Below are 20,235 nucleotides of genomic sequence, written 5' to 3' on the forward strand. Positions count from 1 at the left end.
AAATAAATTTTGCTCTCAAATCAGTATTTTTCCTTTATGATTTCTGCTTTAGTAAGAACAACATATACAACATTTTCTTCTTTCTAGTATGTTTAGTTTCTTATTTTTTGGTGTATAAACCTCTAATTCATCTGAAATTAAATTTTTTATGTTATGAGACGGGTATTTAATTTCCCCTTTTAAATGTCTAGCCAAATGCTTCAGTATCACTGATTTAGGTAGTAATTAGTAATGCAAATGCAGAGTTTCTTTAAAAGTTCACATTTTTTCTTACCTGATAAAAATAAGGATTAGGTTCAGATTCTCCGACTCCCTGGAAATCTTCTACATTGATGAGCTGGAAGTCATAGAGCAGGCCAGCATTTGCTGTACTAAACTCCGGCAAGAGCTGCACGTGGGGTAGGTTTCCCAGATTCTTATATCGCCAGTTGTAGAGGTTGCACAAGCTTTCCAGAGACAACCCCCCACCAAGAGGATATATTAGCAATGTAAAATCCCTTTTAATAAACTAGGAGTGTCTAAAGAACTATACTCTTAATTTTCATGTTACCCATTTTGTGTTCATCTTTTTATCAGCGATGCTTTCCAACCTTTGTTTTCCTACTTTAAGTATGCAAAGGTCAGGAGACTGGTGATATTACAGAAATGATAACTTCACTGTGTTCTCTGAGGAAGTGCTACTGTTACTCTTTAAATAAAAAAAAAAAATTAGAGAACAGCCTGTAAATTAAGGGAAATTTTGAGGTAACTGTGAGATGGGGTCTGCAAACACTTGATGAAGAACTGCTGTGTTCTCCTTTTATTCACCTTTTGATTTCAAATTCAAAACGACATTAAGGCCATGTAACTTTTGCGAGTGTGAAGAAAGGGGACTGGACGGTGGAAAGATAACCTTCATATATAAGTCACTTAAAATCACCTCAATGAATAAATATAGCAGGGAAGGCTAAGTCTCTGCAGAAGATGTTAAATACCCATATCGCGGACCTGATGTTCTGCAGTAACCCCCTTGTCCCCAGCACCGTGGCTCCTTTACCTTGCTCTCGCTCTCCCTTGGGCATCGAGGTCCACAGTGGGGACTCCAACCCGGACAAAGCGAGTGAAGAGCGACTGCTCCATGTTGGAATACTTCTGAAAGGCCATATTCTTAATGACTGGAGGTAACTGGTGGTGATCACCAATCATAATCCATCGTTTAAGTCGGCTAAAACCATCTTGAGGATTCTAGAAGTGAAGAGACGGCAAAATAATATATTAATTACCCTGTAGTCTCCAATTTATTGCACTGGAGTCTTGCTAGTAACAAAATGGGCTTTATCAACTTATTAGTTCTTGATAGTCACCGGTTCCAGAGAGGAATCTGGCAACTTTATAGAATGGGTGCCATCATCTTGGCTGATATTGGATGAGGGAGGGTGCAGGCGTTGAGCAGACAAGCATGGAATTACCCTAGTTTCACAGGTAGTTTAGTTTAACAGGTAGTCCAAAAGATCTGGGAGGCTAGGTCAGGATTAAGTAAAGGTGCATAGAAAAAAACAAAACAGGTGTCCATGCAGGGCAATGGAAAGGTGTCTTAGTAAACGCCTTCCATCACAAGCCAAGAGACAGTTCTGACGTCCCAAAGCAGTAAAAACATACATCTTCTTATTTCCTATACTACTTCCTCAACCTCCTTCTCTACATGTCTCCTTGATCTTTGAAATATATCCTGATAAAATGCATTCTAAGTTTCAAATAACTTGGTCTATAAAACAACTTTTAGAACCCAATTTGTCCATAGAGTACAACAGAACAGTCAAGTTTTAAGTTGGAATTTCACATTTAGTTTTTGAAACTTCCATAGTAAAAACTGCTGTACAATAAGAAACACCTTAGATACCACTATTGCACTAAAAATTTAGGTATAAAGAAAAATGTGCTCAGTGAAAATCAAAAACAACTCTAGAAAGAACTCTAACAAAAGAAATGAAAAACTAGCTCAACAACGCAATTTTCTTGATTGAAATTACTAAGTCTTTTCAAAACTTAGAGATAAACTATGAATTTTTAAGCAGTACCCCCAGAAACAATACAAACTACAAAATAACCATGGATAGATTAAAGGAAGCTAACAGGCTTAAAATGGAATACCAAATACAATGAAGTTAAGGAGAATATATAATTATGGCAGTATCCCAAAACTGTGCAGTTTTCTGATGCTGCCCCTCAGAATTCTTAAAACTCTTTGTCTCTGGCCTTCCTTTCTCACCTGTAGAAGAAGAGGTATGAAAGTTTCTATCTCCAGAATCTGAGCAGCCTCTTCCATCAAAATGTTGTCATACTGAAAAGGGGAGAAAGAGGAAGTATTTTTAAAAAGACAGCTTGAAAACTGAACAATTATCACCATAACAATAACAACCATCAGAAAAATCCCAAATAAATTCCTGATAAAAATAAAACAAATTATTCAAAAAGAAAGTTCATGATCTTATTTATTATCAACCTCCTGCTTCTTCAATTTAAGGCTTTAACCTCAGGGAAATTCCTCAAATACACAACTTTATATTGAGGTGATCCTGAATCTCATTCCTTGGATTGTAATTATCAATTTAGTTATTTTCAATTCATTCCTGTAAGTGCTACACAAGCAAGAATCAATTTATGACTATATATGATTTCCATTGGATATTCTTCCTCCAGTAAGTTTTAGAATTTCTTTTTTGTGCAGGAATCCTACTCAATACTCAGTAAATCCACTTCCATCTCACATCTGGGTGTTCAGACACCCAAATATGTCAACTTTACCTTCAAAACTCCCTCTTGAATCTATTCACTTTTCTTTATTTCTACTTCCACACTGACTGCTGACGGTAATCTTTTTATTAGTCCCTTCTCCCCTCCTTCCTCTTTCCTCCCTGAACCACTGATACAATGATCACCAAGTCACGTCAACTCTTGGTTTCAAATCCTTCATAACCTTAAAATTGTCTTAGAAAAAAAAATCTCTTAAAATGGCCCACATGAGCTGTATTAAGTATGTCCTTCCTTCAGTCTAGGCCCTGCTTTCATCTTCTCCTTCATGTCACCTTTCTCTTTACCCACTAAACTTCAACCACATTGACCTATTTCATTTTCTCTGACTGGCAAAACGAGGCCTGTCTCAGAACCTTGGCAGTGAGGTGCTATTCTCACTTTGCCTTCTGTCTGCTTGGCTCTACTGCATTCTTTAAATATCAGCTTCAAACCCATGTTTTATCCAGGCCTTCTCTCACTTCCTAAAATACAAAAATGGGTTTCCCAGTACTCTGTTCCTTTGTCTCCCAGAAATTTAAAGTCTGTCTTCCCACTAGCCCAGTCTCTAGTAATGTGAGGCACTGCACATTTGTAAAATAATGAAAAACCAAGTTTCTCCCACAGAGAAAATTTCATTCTTTGCTTGATTATTAATTCTTTCTACACAATTCTTTTCTAGGTTGCTTCTCAACATGTTTTATTTTTCTCCTCTGCTTCAAATTCTGGTTACTATTTAGTATGACATCCTATCCCTTGTTTTATTGGTAAAATATCTTCTTTGCAAATCACACTACGTATAAATTAGAGTTCCTTAGTTTTCAATTTTAAAAGTGTCCCTCTTTGCTTTTTTTTGGGGAGGAGGTGGGAGATGGAAGCATACTTACCCTTAATGTTTAATTAACTCTCCTCTTTAAAACTACTGCTTATTTATTCTGTAAGTTCTGTGCTACTCAATTTTACTTGATGGTTTAGGCATGTGGACAGGTCTCTTCTCTACCTGATGGTGAATTACCTCTTATTTTATAGTCTAAATAAAATTAATCACCTATTACAGTGATTAATTAGGTCATTCTGGTGGAAGCTTAGGAAAAAGAGAAATTTAAAAAGCCACATTTTCTCATAAGTTCCTGCATATAGTTTCAGGACAATAGCTACAATACATACAAGAGTGGGAGTAGATCAAAGGCAACAGCTTTAAGCACTGCCTCCTGCAAAACAACTCTGAACATAATGCAATTTAACTTATAAAAACATATCTATAGTTTGCTCTTTAAAAAAATTTTAATTATAAAAATGATGAAGTAATACGGAAGGAAGAGAGGGCACCAATATCCATCTATGTCTGCTCAGAAGTAGCACAGAGTGAAAAGACAAAGTCTAAAATGGAAATTTATTATGTCTTTTGAAAAGCACAAAGGAAATTATAAAGGTTGAAATAATGGTTAATTGGGGAGTATCATGGAAGCAGGGGGCTATCTTACTGAATTAGCTCTACAAGGGTTTTAAACTCTTAAACCAGATGCATGTATAAGTTTGGTAAAAATGAACTTGAAATTAAAAATATAGAAAATCTAAGGGATACTATTAGCATTCAAGTTAACAATCTTCTGCTATGTGGCATGATGTAAGTTAAGAAAATGAGTAATGAACATCTGATAAGCTACAAGTAATGCTTTAGAGAGTATCATTTAAGTAACTCCATAAAAGCATAAAATGCTAAATATGCCTGTATCATTCCCCTTGTTATTAAACTAATATGCCTTGATGTCAAATTCAAGGTATATTTTGTCACCCCCAAGATTGAAATAGGTGAAAAATGCTCATTAATAATTTACAAAAGGGGAAGTTCACACCACTAAGGTAAAATCTCACTACCTTTTAATAAATTATCATTTTTGTCCTATCTTGTAGCTGAGGAACATTTCATTCAAGATAACAACTCCATCACCTTGTATTTAGCACTTATGTTCCAGTGACCTCATAACATTAAAATTGTCGGTTACTTTCATCAACAACAAGTACTTCGATAACTTTGAACTTAAGTCATTACACACTCTATTTTAAAAAACAGATAAACCAGTTGCAATTTGCATTAAAATCAGAGAAAAGATCTATCTACAAAGTCAAATTTATTGATCAATTATTATATGACTCTTCAATCAAGTCACAGGCTAACAGACTATGCCCTTTAGCTCTCCCCGTCTTTAATCATATGAAGTAATTTGATTATTTTATTTTATAGTCTAAATAAAAATATTCCATACTCTCTTATGGAAGACTTTTCATATACTGAAATGAATAAACAACTGGGAGAGGATATTTGCTTAAAATGTAAATGATGCAAGCACACAGATGTCTAATAGGTGAAAAACATTATCAAATGTTATTTTAATAGCTTTTAGTTCTGTTTGGATAATTTTTAACACAGTGGAAATAAATCAACCCACCTTAACAAGTAGTAGAATTTGGTTAGACAATCATATTATCATAATGTTACCCACTGGACATATTACCTACCACTAGATTTAAAATAATTAAATTTGGAGTTCACTAGTTATAAATACATGGGAGGCTGTCATCACCATTAAAAGACATCTCTTTTAGTAATTTAAAGTGCAAACTGCAAACCTCAATTAAGTGAGCCAATCTTGAAAGAAAATGGCCTAGCTAAAAAAAAAAAAAAAAGAAAAAAAAGAAAGAAAAGAAATAAAAACCTAACAGCAGCTGAATAGATGAATTCTTTACCTTGAAACCTAACTTGACTAAGTCATGTCGTTTTAAGGCAGCATGAGTACAGGTCATAGCAATAATTTTGGCTTCTTTCACCAAAAGGTATTTAGATCTGTCCAGTCCACTACGAAGCAGTTCAGAGGCTCTGAATTCCTATGGGAGTGGGTGGAAGTGAAAGATTTTAAGAAAATAACTATAATTTATGCATATATTCATACATCCTAGTTGATGAGACTTAATTCTTGAGAAAATAATAAAATCTATCATAAATCAGTCTAATGAATTATAATCGTTTATTATTAGTTAGGTGTTAACTGAGTTCAAATCATAGCTGATATTCAAACTACAATTCAGACTGTTTTGTAAGGTAAAATATTTACAACAAAAAACACGAATACTGAACAAAACAACAATCATCACTATATACATGAAATACTCAGGGTCCTGCCAGGAAAACTGAAACTATTTCCATTATTCATAACAAAGGGAATGGAATAGAGGTCTGGTTTATACAGATGATAGAGAAGCAGAAAGTCCAACCTGAGAGTGGTGAAGCAAAAGCAGGAAGTTACTACCGGTCCTATGGTAAGAGGGAGAAAGAGAGGAGACACTGCTAACAGAGCCCAGGCAGTGGGGTATCAGAATAAGCTGGAGCCACAGTGGCCAGGCCAACAGAAACTAGAGACATGGAGGAGATGAAATGGCAGTCAGAGAAGGCGGGCAGAGAAATATCCTGTAGGATATTTCTATATATATATATATATATATATATATATATATATATATATAGCTGAATTCAGTTTTTGCCATTCCTCCTGCATCTCTCATTGGCTAAATCCAGCCAGGAGTCAGTTGACAAGGAATGCCAGGAAATAATATCTCCAAGGATCAACTCCCATTTCTCCCCAAACCATGGCAGAGGATCACTCATACAGCAATTGGGGATGGACAACAGATGGATGTTAGGAGCAAACAAATCCAAGCAGAGCACCTAACACTGAATTTTATCAAATTTGGACATTATGTTATACTTACTTTAGACCTTTCAGACACTTTTCGTCTTTTAAGTAATTAAAACCTTATAGGTTGAGATGCAGTACCCTGTTTATCTTTCTTCCCATCCCCTTCCAAGATAGCTACTATTAAGGATTGTTTTTATGGGCCTGCCTGGTGGTGCAAGGGGTTAAGCACTGCACTGTGAAGCAATCCTCAGCCTCTGCAGCACGAGTTCGATCCCCAGCCAGCCAGGGAGCTACCCACATGGTGAAGCAGACCTCTCCTGTCTTGCCTGCTGCTCCGAGCCTCAGCAGTGTGTTTCAGTCAATCCGCCTGTTCTGTTCCCCACTCTGTCTCTGGTGAATCCTCTCACCCCCCGCATCTCTGACCTGTGTCCCAGCTCTTGTATGCATAAATAAATAAATCTTAAAAAAAAAAAAAAAAGAATTGTTTTTATGCCCCTGCTTTTTGTCTACGTAATCATAAATGTAATCATAATAGTGTTGTACAGGCTTTACAATGTGATTATCATACTGTTATTCTGTATCTACTATAGATCCATCCATCTACCTACCCATACCATGTATCAATATTTTCTGAATATCTACTATGTGCAGGAAACTGTTCTAAGAAGTAGAATATGATTGGATCTAAAAAGTCAAAGAGAAAAAGTCTCAGTCCTTTTCGCCTGCAGTAAGCCTACACCTTATTTTTATTTATTTATTTATTTAAAAAAAAAAAAAACCTATTTATTTATTTATACGAGCACTGGGTATAGTCAGAGGCACAGGAGGGTGAGAGAATTCACCAGAGCCAGAGCAGGAAGCAGAACAGGCAGACCGACGAAATATACTGCTGGAGAGGTCTGCCACGCCATGTGGGACCCTCGCCCAGTGGCCAGGGATTGAACTGGTGCTGCAGAGGCTGCGGGCAGCTTCACAACCCAGCGCTCAACCACTGCGCCACCATATGAGGCCCTACACCTTACTTTCATCTTGGAGGATCTGAGCCCAAATGTGATCCCTTTCTAGAAATGCTGTAGTCTTCCACTGATGTTTTCCATGGGGAATGAGAAAACCAGGAAGCATCTCAGGCGAGAGATCCCTGCAAGCCAGACATGTTCTTCCCTGTCCCTGTCCCCTTTATATAGTAGTGATCTTTATTTCACTTTAATAATAAAGATCCATTATGCTGATTAACACAGCAACCTCAATTTTTCTGCACACTGGTCAAGAGGTAGGAAGAACTTAGAAGGACCACGTGGTAGTCTCAAACTCCAATTCAAAGAAGTACTGTTAAATTTCCTGCCAGAATTATTCCTTTCTTAAATACTAAGAATTTATACTAGAAAAGTCAGACTAATGGGGTCCAATTCATACCTTCATTTTTATTGATCCCTTGAACTAAAATTATAAACATCTTCAACAGTCACACTTAAAAGCAACATTCCATACTAATGAAAAGACCAAACAACTAATCCTGAAACCTTTAAAGGAAAGTTAAAAGGACTTGAGACTCCTTACCTCAAGCTGTGTAAAGATTTTCTTAATATGCCTGAAACATCCTTCAGCAATTTCCATGTCTTCTTCGTAAGATCGGCTTTTAAAAATGGGTTGAGGAGCATTTGCAAAGTATTCATGAAAGGGGAAGAAAGTGGAGACTTCTGAAACATCTGGCAATGTATTACCTTTATTTTTCACTTTGCTGATATACTCTTCCCAACGAGACATTACCTATAGGAAAAAGGGACTTAAGCTCAAATTTACCAGCTAATTAAGTCTTAAATAACAAAATAAAAAAAAAAAAAAACAACGAATAAAAGCAAGAGCTAGTAGGTAAAAGAAAAGCAATTTTTGACTTAAGAGTACTATTTCTTACCCAAGGTACTATTAAACTGCCCTTCTTTCATAAAACTAAGCTTTAAGATTGTAGGAAATAAAAGGCTCTTAAATCAAAATGGAAGACATTGGAAAGAAGTTCAGTATAAATTCACGGGACTTCATCTTAGACATTTCAGATTCTCCACATATACTCAAGACAGTTTATTACAGATGCTTAAAAATGGACAAAAACATTTATTTCAGTTTCTCTCCACATGACAATCAAGTTTTTAATCAATTTGGCACCTGTCAACACTTCACCCAGACCTTTTTAATTTTTCTGATTCTCTTTAGTATATTTATGGACAACCTCTTAAGCTGAATGAACACATATTTGAGAGCTAATTTTAAAACACTTGCAATAAAAGTCAATTACAGTATTAACTATGCCTCTGTCCTCCAGTTCATATTCAAATTCAACATTTGTAATCCTCCAGGATGTTTTTCTATTATAACTTTAGTGTTTCTCAAAGTGTGGTCCTTAGCTGGAATATCTGACAAGTTAAAAATGTGGATTCCTGTGCTACCCCCTACTGAAAGAGAATCTGAGGGGAACAACTTTCCCAGTGTGATTCTTATGTGTTGAAAATTGTTGATCTGCATTGTAAAGGCTCAAGTTCATTTTCCCCCAAATTTATTACTAAGCCTCCCTAATTTACAGATGATTTCTCCCTGAGAATACAGGGACTTTCACTTTGTGCCAAAGATGTAACTAAGCATGGTATTTACTATATTATTTAAAGTTTAACAAGTCTAAGTTTTACATCAACTACTTTCCAAGATGATGCATATAATCTTCCCTGTTTCACAAGAAACCATGACATCTGCCCATTTTTATTGTTATACAAATAAGAAAAGTTAAACAAAAATCTTTCATTATTGGGCCTCCCCTGGTGGCACAGCGGTTGAGCACGGGGCTGCGAAGCTGCCCGCAGCCTCTGCAGCACTGGTTCGATCCCCGGCCACCAGTGAGGGTCCCACATGGTGTGCAGACCTCTCCTGCCACGCCCACTGCTCCCCTCAGCAGTGTTCTTCGACAGTCTATCTGTTCTGTTCCCTGCTCTGGCTCTGGTGAATTCTCTCACCCTCCCGCGCTTCTAACTGTACCCAGTGCTTGTATAAATAAATAAATCTTTTTTTAAAAAAAATCTTTCATTATTTGATTATGCTGTGATTTAAAATTATTAGTAAATCAACTAATAGTTTATTCTTATTCATTTTATTCAGCTTCCTATTTTCATATAAAAAATTCTAACAAAGCAAATTTTTTTTTAAAATTTACCTTTAGAATAAGTAAAAATAATTTTTAACTTAAACTCCCATTTTGAAACTTGTTCTAAAATATGCTTTCTAGAAATTTTAAAGGAAAATATATTTTTGTTCATTATTTGATTAACATACATAGTAAAAGTCAGTCACACAACTGCACTTTGTTACCAAGGAATAACTAGAATATTTAATTATAGTATCCCAGTGATGAAAAAAGATTGGAAACTTGTTAATAATAAGAAAAAAAAATTTTAATGTAGCATCATTGACCTTTCACAGAATAAATCATCAGAGTTACTTAACAAGGAAAACTGAAAATAGGAAACATGAACATTTAACATTCATAAATATAGTTTTGGCAACAGTGTATCATTTCAATTTACTAAATAAGAAAGTTATTTCAAGATAGCTTTTGCAGTGTCTCAAGAATTCATCCCAGTTCCCAATGGAAGACAACAGTATAACAAAATATGTTTTACCTTAATCCCTTACCTGATACAAGAAAAAATAGCCTGCAGTTTCACAAGTGTATGAAGCATCCCCTGGGACTCCTAGACTCTTCTGCAAACGTTTGACTTCCTCTAAAAGTTCTATTCTTCGAGCCAGGACATAATTAACTCTTCCATACCTAGAAATTTCAATTAAGCAAAATGGCAAAATTATGAAATGAGACTTTCAGGAATATTTTGTAGGCAAAATATTCAAGAAAACCTTCAAAATACAATGTAAACCATCTTACCTAAAAAAAAAAAAAAAAAAAAAAAAAAGCTGAATAACAGAGTATATAAAATGACAAATTACCACAGTGGGAAAATAAAATCAAAAATAAGATAAAACTCATAATACAATCATACTAAAATTAAAACTATAAATGGCCACACAGAGAAAGAATAGAAAATAGAATTTATATTTATATTTAACTATAAATCGTGGTTTCTTGCTGTTTTATATCAAAGTTTACTTTAAGTCTACTCTATGGATCTTCGCTGATTTGCCAATGTGTTCATTTCTGGGGGAAGAAAAATCAACTGCATCATTAAATACACCATTAATTAATTCCTCTCCCCTTTCCCATAACAAGACCTTCATAAAAAAAGAGCAGTACAAGACACTCTAGTGTCTCATCATAATAACTCAATAGTTCACAGACAGGCTGCTTTAAATAGCATTATATATATTATCAGAAAATCAGGTTAGTTTTTTTTTTTTTTGACGATTTATTTATTTATGCATACAAGAGCTGGGGTGCAGGCCAGAGATGCAGGGGATGAGAGGATTCACCAGAGACAGAGTGGGGAAGAGAATAGGCAGACTGAATGAAATACACTGCTGAGGGGAGCATCAGGCAAGACAGGAGAGGTCAGCTTCGCCATGTGGATTGCTCTCTGGCCAGCCAGGGATCCAACTTGTGCTGCAGAGGCTATAGATTGCTTCACAGTGCTTAACCCCTTGCGCCACCAGGAAGGCCCAAGCAGGTTAGTTCTAAAGCTTTTTAAAAGTAATTTTTAAATGTGTTTGATCATTCTTTGTCATCTACATATCCCAGCATGTAGTGTGGCACCTGGTATGCTCATCACTATTTACATAATGAGTAAGACAACTGAAATTTAGAGTATCTGACCCAGCCATATAGAGTTAAGAAAAAAACAATGGTAGAACCAGAAGTGGATCCTAAAGTCTAAACATACTCTTTCAACAATAACAAAGTATCTCCTAAAACCTGTTAATGCTAAAAAAAAAAAAAAAAAAAAAAAAAAAGACATGCTTTAATGTTTTTAAGAATTTTCCAACTTAGGTATAAACAATAAAGAAGATAACTTTTTGCTGTTTCCTTATCGTAATTTAAAACTTTTCCTACATTGAACCCTTTGGTAGTGAGAACAAAATTAGTGATGTTTATAAATAATCTGTAATAAAATGATAAAATTATTGTGATACAATGTGTTGTAATACAATTTTTAATTTAAAAAGCACTCTACAATGGAAATCAATGTACTATTTGCTTACTCTGTAACTCTGAAACTATCCTTAAAAAACAGTCTCTTACTTAATTTTTAAAAAGTAATACATACAAATATAAATAATAGCATGATTATTTAAAAAAAAGACTAACAGACTTGTGTTAGAGTAAACAAATTGTATATGGCAACTCCTGATGTACAATCTCACTAGGTTTTCAATTTTTTTCTTTTGGGAAAGAGACATTTCTTTTACTATGAGATAATATTTACTGGATTTCTTTTTAATTATCATGAAGAGAAATAAAAAAACGCCAGTTTGAATAAGTACACACCTATTAATAAGACAGGAGTTTGGCTTACATATCAGAAAGCAGAAAGTATTTTCCCTCCAGAAACTTGATATTATCTAAAAATCATTAAAAAAAATTCTACTTCGGTTCTACTATAATATTCTTTAAAAATGATAAATTCTGTTGTAATATAATTATAGTATTTAGCATTCCATTAGCAACTTTATGTTCACTATATTCTAGACTACTAGATTTTAGAATCTAGCCCACTTTTGTAAATTAGTTTTAATATGAGGAAATACCCAAAGAAAATATTTAAAGAAGTATCATAGGCTGGTCCAAAATTAAGAATCTAAAGCCACAAATAACTTAATGTGTCTGTTCTTTGCCCTCTGGTGTTTTGGAAGCTAACAAATGTTCAGTGAGTTCCATAATACAAGAACCCAAAATAGATACAACATAATAATTTAATATTCTTAGCTCTTTTGATGTCTATGATCAATTTAGTAAAAGGTCATGTTCAATAGCCAAAGGCTGTATTAAGTATGTGCAGCTGTTAATTATGCCTATTGCATGGAATTATGCTTTAAAAGTAGATTTAAATATAAATGAAAAGTTATTATAAAGCAACTTAGAAAAAAAATACTAATGACAGAAGAAATTCAATTTGTAAAATTTTAGTCACTTTACAATATGTAATATTAAAGTCCAGCTACACTGGAAATAGGACCCTGAAACAGTACACACAACCCTGAAGTATCATTAATATTCAATTGCATTTCATTAAATGAATCAACTTCCTAATTGGTACCCAAGATATATGCAAATTAAATATGTGGATGAAATGTGAAAAAAAATGTAATGTTGTGCAGTTTTAAATTGACTATATTAAAAATCACCTCAGTGAATTGAAAGCAAATGGTAATCTTCAATTTTAAAAAGATGAACAAGGGGCCTCCCCTCCCCGGTGGCACAGTGGGTTGAGCACAGCGCTGTGAAGCTGTCCGCAGCCTGTGCAGTGTGGGTTTGATTCCCGGCTGGCCAGGGAGAAACCCACACGGCGAACCTGATCTTTCCCACCTCGCTCACTGCTCCCCTCAGCAGTGTCTTCGGTTCATCTGCCTGCTCTGCTCCCTGCTCCGTCTCTGGTGAATTTTCTCACCCTCCCGCGCCTCTGACCGTACCCCAGTTCTTGTAGAAATAAATCTTTAAAAAAAAATAAAAATAAAAAGATGAAAAAGATATTTCCCTTCACTGAAATAACTGTATGCTTGAGGAAAAATGTCATAAACATAGGGACTTGAACTTGAGGGAGATAATAATCAGTCTTTAAGGTCAACCTATAGTCTAAGAAGGTTATACTAGGATCTTTCAGAATTTTTCCTGCTGTTTCTTTAAGAAAGAAAGAGAAGGTTAAAAATTCTTTTATATACGATTTCAAAACAATGTACATCTATCCCATTTGTTGACCTGCTGAAATCTTTCTCCGTCTCTAGCTCTTCTTCTCCATGACCGAGACGCAGGAGGTGGCGCTCGTCAATGTCCAAAGCCATGATTTTCTCAAACAACTGGTTCAGTGCCTGAAGAATGAAACAAAAAGATGGTGAGTTTTACAGAAACAACAGGCTCCTTTAGATATAATAAAAATTAACATTCAGAAGGAAAGAAAAGAATGATTGTTGCCAGTTAGATAAAAACCAAAACCAAAACAAAGAAACAGGTCTTGTATTTAGGCCATTTATAATTTAAACAAAACAGGTATTTTAAAATTGATTTTCAACTTTGCTGTCTGTGCATACTTGGTTTAATGAATAATCAGAGACCACAAAGTCACCTATCTTTCAACACTGATTCTAATTTATGAAAAGAGAAAGCTTTGGCTTAGTTTCTATTTTTCCCAAGTAATAACAAATACTAAAATAATGAATATTCACACACAATTTCATTTCACTCAAACAAATTTCCACGGGTTGTAGAGCTTTTATGGTTGAAGGAGCTCAGGCATTGTGTAGGTGGAATATATCAAGAGGGCTACAAAGTGCAAAGGTAAAGTGCATCATTTAAATCTTAGGCTGAGGGCCTCCTCGGTGGCGCAGCGGTTGAGCGCTGGGTTGCGAAGCTGCCTGCAGCCTCTGCAGCGCCAGTTCGATCCCTGGCTGCTCCCTGGCTACCGGAGGAGGGTCCCGCATGGCGCGCAGACCTCTACCTGCTGCCCGCTGCTCCCCTCAGCAGTGTACTTCGGTCCTTCTGCCTGCTCTGCTCCCCACTCTGGCTCTGGTGAATTCTCTCACTCTCCCGCGCTTCTGACTGTACCCAGTGCTTGTATAAATAAATTAAATAAACAAAATAAATAAATAAAAATCTTAAAAAATAAATAAATCTTAGGCTGAAAGTCTAAAGTTCTCTAAGCAACAATGTGCAAAGCACTCATTTATTGCAAACTACTCTGATGAAATTCATGTAGAAGTCACTTCTTTCTACCTATGAAATGTTTATATTTAGGGTTCTCTCAAATTCTAGTATTATCTGAACATCTGTAGTCAAGATTACAGGAAGGCAAAAGTTTCATATGGTAAGACGTATCATTTAAAAATTAGTCTCCACTCAAGTAACTGTAATCTACCATCAGCCTAAACCCATTCATCAAATCAACACGCAGTCTCATAAACACTGCAGCTACAAAATGTAAATACTGATAACTCTTCTTATCAAAATCCCAGCAATTAGAGTATAGGAACTGAAGAGATTAATGTAAATTTTCAGGAAAAAATTCCCCACTATTCAAACTCTTGATACTTACCTTCTAACTTGAGGCCCAACAGATCATACCACATGTTATTACTCACAAACCAAATTTTTGATATCCAAACTAAAGAACCACAAAAATACAGAAACAAAAAATACTTCCACATTGCTATATTGGAAAAAACTGCAAGACTTCATTGTGAATTAGAGTAATGCTGGAGAACTGCTTGAAAATTAAGATCTGACAAAGCAGTTGTGAAAAATCAATCAAAAATTTAACAGACATCAAGGTGTGTGATTTGATTATCATAGGATCCAAAAAGGTACTTAGCAAACAATGAAGTCTCTGATTACTTGCAACATAACTTTCTCTCTATCTCTGGATCAGACAAGTCAATCTTAAGTAGAAGATACTTACAAAGTCACTATCAAGTTGTGACCAAACATGTAAAATAATACTCCAATTATTCTTTACTCTCGAGAATATGCAAATAAGTAAAATTATTACAGACTACATTATGGAAAAAAATATTGTAACAATTTTTCTCTTTTATTAAGACAGTTTCAGTCAACACTCTCCCCCATATAATTTTATTTATTTATTTATTTTCAATAGAGGCATGTTTTTATTTATTTGTGTTTGTTTTGTTATACATGCACTGGGTACAGTCAGAAGCGCGGGAGGGTGAGAGAATTCACGAGAGTCAGAGCGGGGAGCAGAGCAGGCAGAAGGACTGAAGCACACTGCTGAGGGGAGCAGTGGGCGGCAGGAGAGGTCTGTGCACCATGTGAGACCCTCCTCTGGTGGCCGGGGAGCAGCCGGGGATTGAACCGGCGCCGCAGAGGCCGAGGGCAGCTTCCCAACCCAGCGCTCAACCGCTGTGCCACCGGGGAGGCCTCCCCCATATAATTTTAGTAAACTATACAATGTGCCACCGTTACTTATTAACTTCAAAGGTATAAAAACATCACAAAGAAATGAATTGAATTGTATTAATCACAATTAACTGTATTAATTGTAATAATTTAAAAAACCTGTAGCTTAAAAGTCAATGAACAATAGGATACCTGACATTTAGCATTCTAAAAGCCCAGTGTTTCTTTGTAGATCAACTCTTAAAGAATCAGTCAATTAAAGTCACCAATTTTAATATGTATTCAGAGAAAATAAGTACCCTTGAAGGTTTAGACTATCATGCAAGTTTTACAGTGTTTCAGGATGTTCTGAGAACTGCTGTCATGTTTTACCAGAGAGTCAATAAATGTTACCTATTCTTGCTCATTTTTGTTGCGCTAGTAACTACCAGAGAACACGGGTGTAAAGATAATTTTTTGTAAGTCAGGGCATTATTTATAGGAAAGAAGTTAGTTCCTATTGCTTTCATTACTTATAAATGCCTTATGCATTAGAACTGCTGTCTTAGTTCCTCCATGTAATATAGATATTCATATATATACTTCATAAGGATACAAAATTTAATCCAGTATTAGTAAGCTTAGAGTTAGGTTTATAGTAATTCTACAAAAAAAGCTACTAATAAAGGTTAGTGCTTTCAGTATCAAAGCAAAAGCTTAGCATGGAAGATGGAGGGAAAATGCCATTTTATTTAATCCAAATATTTGACCATCTAGCCAAATATTTTCCTTAGCTTTTCCACATTTTGATGCTCTGCATTAGAAATAAAAGGTTATTTTTCTATTTATATCAACATAAATTATAATGAAAGCAACAGGTGATAATCTAAGAGTAGCTCAATAACAAACATCATACTCACCAGCTTTTCCTGGTATTCTTTGTTACTTATGTTCAGTTATTATACAAACAGAAATTTCCACTGTGTTTTTGTTCATCACCTTCTTCTTCTCTTTTACTCCCTCCACATTCATTCTATATATGCACATGTCTCTAAACATACACTTACCTGATTGGAATGAGTAACAATCAGAGTTCTCTGCTCTGGGAAATTGTGGTAAATGTTAGATATGATCTGGACTGCCACATCTGTTTTTCCAGTACCTGGTGGGCCTACAACCTACAAAGGTGATGAACACATAGCAAATTAATAAATTAGACAACAGAAATTCTAAAATTGAAAGATAAAACAAATTAAGAAATTTACTAGATGAATTCAATAGTAGAATAGATAGAATAAAGTCTGAACTTGAAGCTAAATCAACAGAAATCACCCAACCAGAACAACAAGCAGAAAAATTAGGTTGAAACAAAATAGTCTCATGAATCTGCAGGGCAATACTAAGTAGCCTAAAATTCATGTCATTGACATTTTAGAAGGAGAGAAAAAAAGCAGAGTATAGAAAAAAAATATTTAAAGGAATAACGGCTGGGCCTCCCTGGTGGTACAAGGGATTGAGATGCAACCTATAAAGCTTGCTGCAGCCACTCCAGCACAAGTTCAATCCCTGGCCAGGGAGCTACCCACATGGTGCAGCAGACCTCTCCTGTCTCGCCCGCTGCTCCCTTCAGCAGTGTATTTCAGTCAGTCTGCCTGTTCTGTTCCCCACTCTGTCTCTGGTGAATCTTCTCAGTCCCCACAACTCTGGCCTGTACCCCAGTTCTTGTATGCATAAATAAGTAAATCTTAAAAAAAAAAACACCACAACTTCCCAAATCTGGCAAAGAGATAACCCACATATTCAAGATGCTCAGTGAATCTCAAACAGAATAATGCTAAAGAAATCCATAGCTAAATGACTGAAAACTCAAGAGAAAGAAAATTCTAACGGCACTGAGAAATATTATAGCCTATAGGTAGCAGAATAATGTTTCAAATGCCTGCGATTTCTCTCAGAAACCATGGAAGCCAGAAGGAAGTAGAATAACATTTTAAGGTGCTAAAAGGAAAGAACTGTCAAATCAAAATTCTATGGCCTATGAAAATATCTTTAAAGAATTAAAGTGCATTAGAGATATATCACTTGAAGAAAAGTAACGATAAGTAAGAAAAGTAACGATAAAAGCAGAGTTGATCTTAAAAGTGGTAAAAGAGTTCTTCAGAAAGAAAGGAAGTGTTACCAGAAGAAAGTTGAAACATCAGGAATGAAGGACAGATGCTAAATATAATTGTCTTTTCTACAATCCTTGATAGTATGCCTACAAGAAAAAAATCTTACTTGCCTGGTGGCATTTTCAAGGTATTTATACAACACATTTAGCACAGGGCAATGATTTCACAAAAGGGAAGGTAAAGGGAGGTTAGGATCCTCCATTTAACTCAGACAAAATACGAATTCTACCACAGACTGTGAAAAGTTAACTATGTATACTGTAATTCTCTAGAGCAACCAATAAGAAAAAAACTATACAAGAAAAACAATAAAAGAACATAATAGCTAAATATTAATAGCAATGAACACCAAAAACTATCCTGAACCCAAAAGAAGGTAGGGAAAGGCTAACAGGAATATAAAACAAAGGGCAAATAGAAAATACATAATAAAATGATAGGTCTAAATCCAAACATCATTACATTTAATGTAAATGGCCTAAGTATGTGAAATAAAAAGACAATGACAGAATGGTTAAACCAACTATAGGCTGTCTTCAAGAAAAACACTTTAAATATAAGAGGTAATAAATAAAAATATGAGAAAAGTTGTATCATGCAAAAACTAATCAAACACTAAGACGTAACCTATGAAGCTGTCTGAAACCTCTGCAGCATGAGTTCTATCCCCGGCCAGCCAGGGAGCAACCAACCAACATGGCGCAACAGACCTCTCCTGACTCATCCGCTGCTCCACTTAGCAGTGTATTTCAGTGGATGTGCCTGTTCTGTTCCCCGCTCTCTAGTGAATTCTCTCACCACCCCCGCACCTCCGGCCTGTACCCCAGCTCTTGTATGCATAAATAAATAAATCTTAAAAAAAAAAAAGTCTTATGATAAAAGCCCTTGAAATTCTTGGGATACAAGGAACATACCTCAACATCATAAAGGCCATCTATGACAAGCCAACAGCCAGTATCATTCTCAATGGTGAAAAGCTGAAAGCAATTCCATTAAGATCTGGAACAAGACAAGGATGTCCACTCTCACCACTGCTTTTCAACATAATACTGGAAGTCCTAGCCAGAGCAATAAGACAAGAGAAAGACATCCAAGGAATCCAAATAGGAAAAGAAGAAGTCAAACTATCACTATTTGCAGATGATATGATATTATACATAGAGAACCCCAAAAACTCCACAGAAAAACTAATTCAACTCATCAATCAGTTCAGTAAAGTGGCAGGATACAAAATCAACACGCAAAAGTCAGTAGCCTTCCTATACACAAACAATAAATCTGAAGAAGAAGAAATCAAAAAAACCATCCCTTTTTTTATTGAAACAAAAAAAATCAAATATTTGGGAATAAATCTAACAAAAGAGGTAAAGGACCTATACAAAGAAAACTATAAAACACTGTTAAAAGAAACAGAAGAAGACACAAAGAAATGGAAAGACATCCCCTGCTCATGGATTGGAAGAATAAACATTATTAAAATGGCCATCCTTCCAAAAGCAATATACAGATTCAATGCTATTCCAATCAAAATTTCAATGTCATTCTTCAAAGAAATAGAACAATTATTGATGAAATTCATATGGAATCACAAAAAACCCCGAATAGCCAAAGCTCTCCTGAAAAAAAAAGAAGGGAATGGAGGCATCACACTCCCAGACTTCAAACTATACTACAAAGCCATAATCATCAAAACTGCATAGTATTGGAACAAGAACAGATATACAGACCAATGGAATCGAATAGAAAATCCAGAAATAAACCCATAGATTTAAGGTCAACTAATCTTTGACAAAGGAGCAAAGACTATGTATGCATTGGAGCAAAGAAAGTTTGTTCAATAAATGGTGCTGGGAAAACTGGGTCGCTACATGCAAAAGAATGAAGCTTGACCACTACCTCACACCATACACAAAAATCAACTCAAAATGGATTAAAGAACTAGACATAAGACCTGAAACCATAAAATATATAGAAGGAAATATAGGCGAAACACTATGTGATTTGCACATCAAAGACATCTTTACAGACACATCACCCAAAGCAGTGATAGTGAAGGCAAAGATAAACAGCTGGGACTACATCAAATTAAAGAGCTTCTGCACAGCAAAAGAGACAATAACAAAAACAAAGATAAACCCCACCAACTGGGAGAACATTTTTGCACCCAACACTAATGATAAAGGACTGATCACAAAAATCTGCAAAGAGCTGATGAGACTCAACAACAACAAAGAAAATAATCCAGTCAAAAAATGGGCAGAAGAGCTAAAAAGAAACTTCTCTGAAGAGGAAATGCAAATGGCCAACAGGCATATGAAAAAATGTTCAACATCACTTGTCATCAGGGAAATGCAAATCAAAACTACCATGAGATACCATCTTACACCAGTGAGAATGGCACATATTAAAAAAACTAGCAACAACAAATGTTGGCGAGGGTGTGGAGAAAAAGGAACTCTTCTGCACTGTTGGTGGGAGTGCAAACCGGTCCAACCACTGTGGAGAGCTGTGTGGAGATTTCTGGACCTACTAAACATAGAGCTTCCATATGATCCAGCAATTCCAC

At 35.5% G+C, this 20,235-nt stretch overlaps 1 protein-coding gene across 1 annotated transcript in view; it reads right to left on the reverse strand.

Moving 5' to 3' along the window:
* The window catches only part of AQR (aquarius intron-binding spliceosomal factor), a gene marked incomplete at its 3' end in the record, with an annotated part of 88,200 nt that overhangs the window by 15,109 nt on the left and 52,856 nt on the right, over window positions 1–20,235 (reverse strand). The window contains exons 23-30 of the mRNA XM_084239511.1: window positions 16,566–16,676; window positions 13,369–13,478; window positions 10,140–10,275; window positions 8,022–8,231; window positions 5,518–5,655; window positions 2,249–2,320; window positions 1,037–1,224; window positions 275–446 (exon numbers count right to left, since the gene is read on the reverse strand). Of these exons, the coding sequence (XP_084095637.1) occupies window positions 275–446; window positions 1,037–1,224; window positions 2,249–2,320; window positions 5,518–5,655; window positions 8,022–8,231; window positions 10,140–10,275; window positions 13,369–13,478; window positions 16,566–16,676 (1,137 nt within the window). The remainder of the gene's footprint in view (window positions 1–274; window positions 447–1,036; window positions 1,225–2,248; window positions 2,321–5,517; window positions 5,656–8,021; window positions 8,232–10,139; window positions 10,276–13,368; window positions 13,479–16,565; window positions 16,677–20,235) is intronic.

This window comes from Talpa europaea, assembly GCF_964194135.1.
Source record: "Talpa europaea genome assembly, chromosome: 8".
NCBI classification, from domain to species: Eukaryota; Metazoa; Chordata; class Mammalia; order Eulipotyphla; family Talpidae; genus Talpa; species Talpa europaea.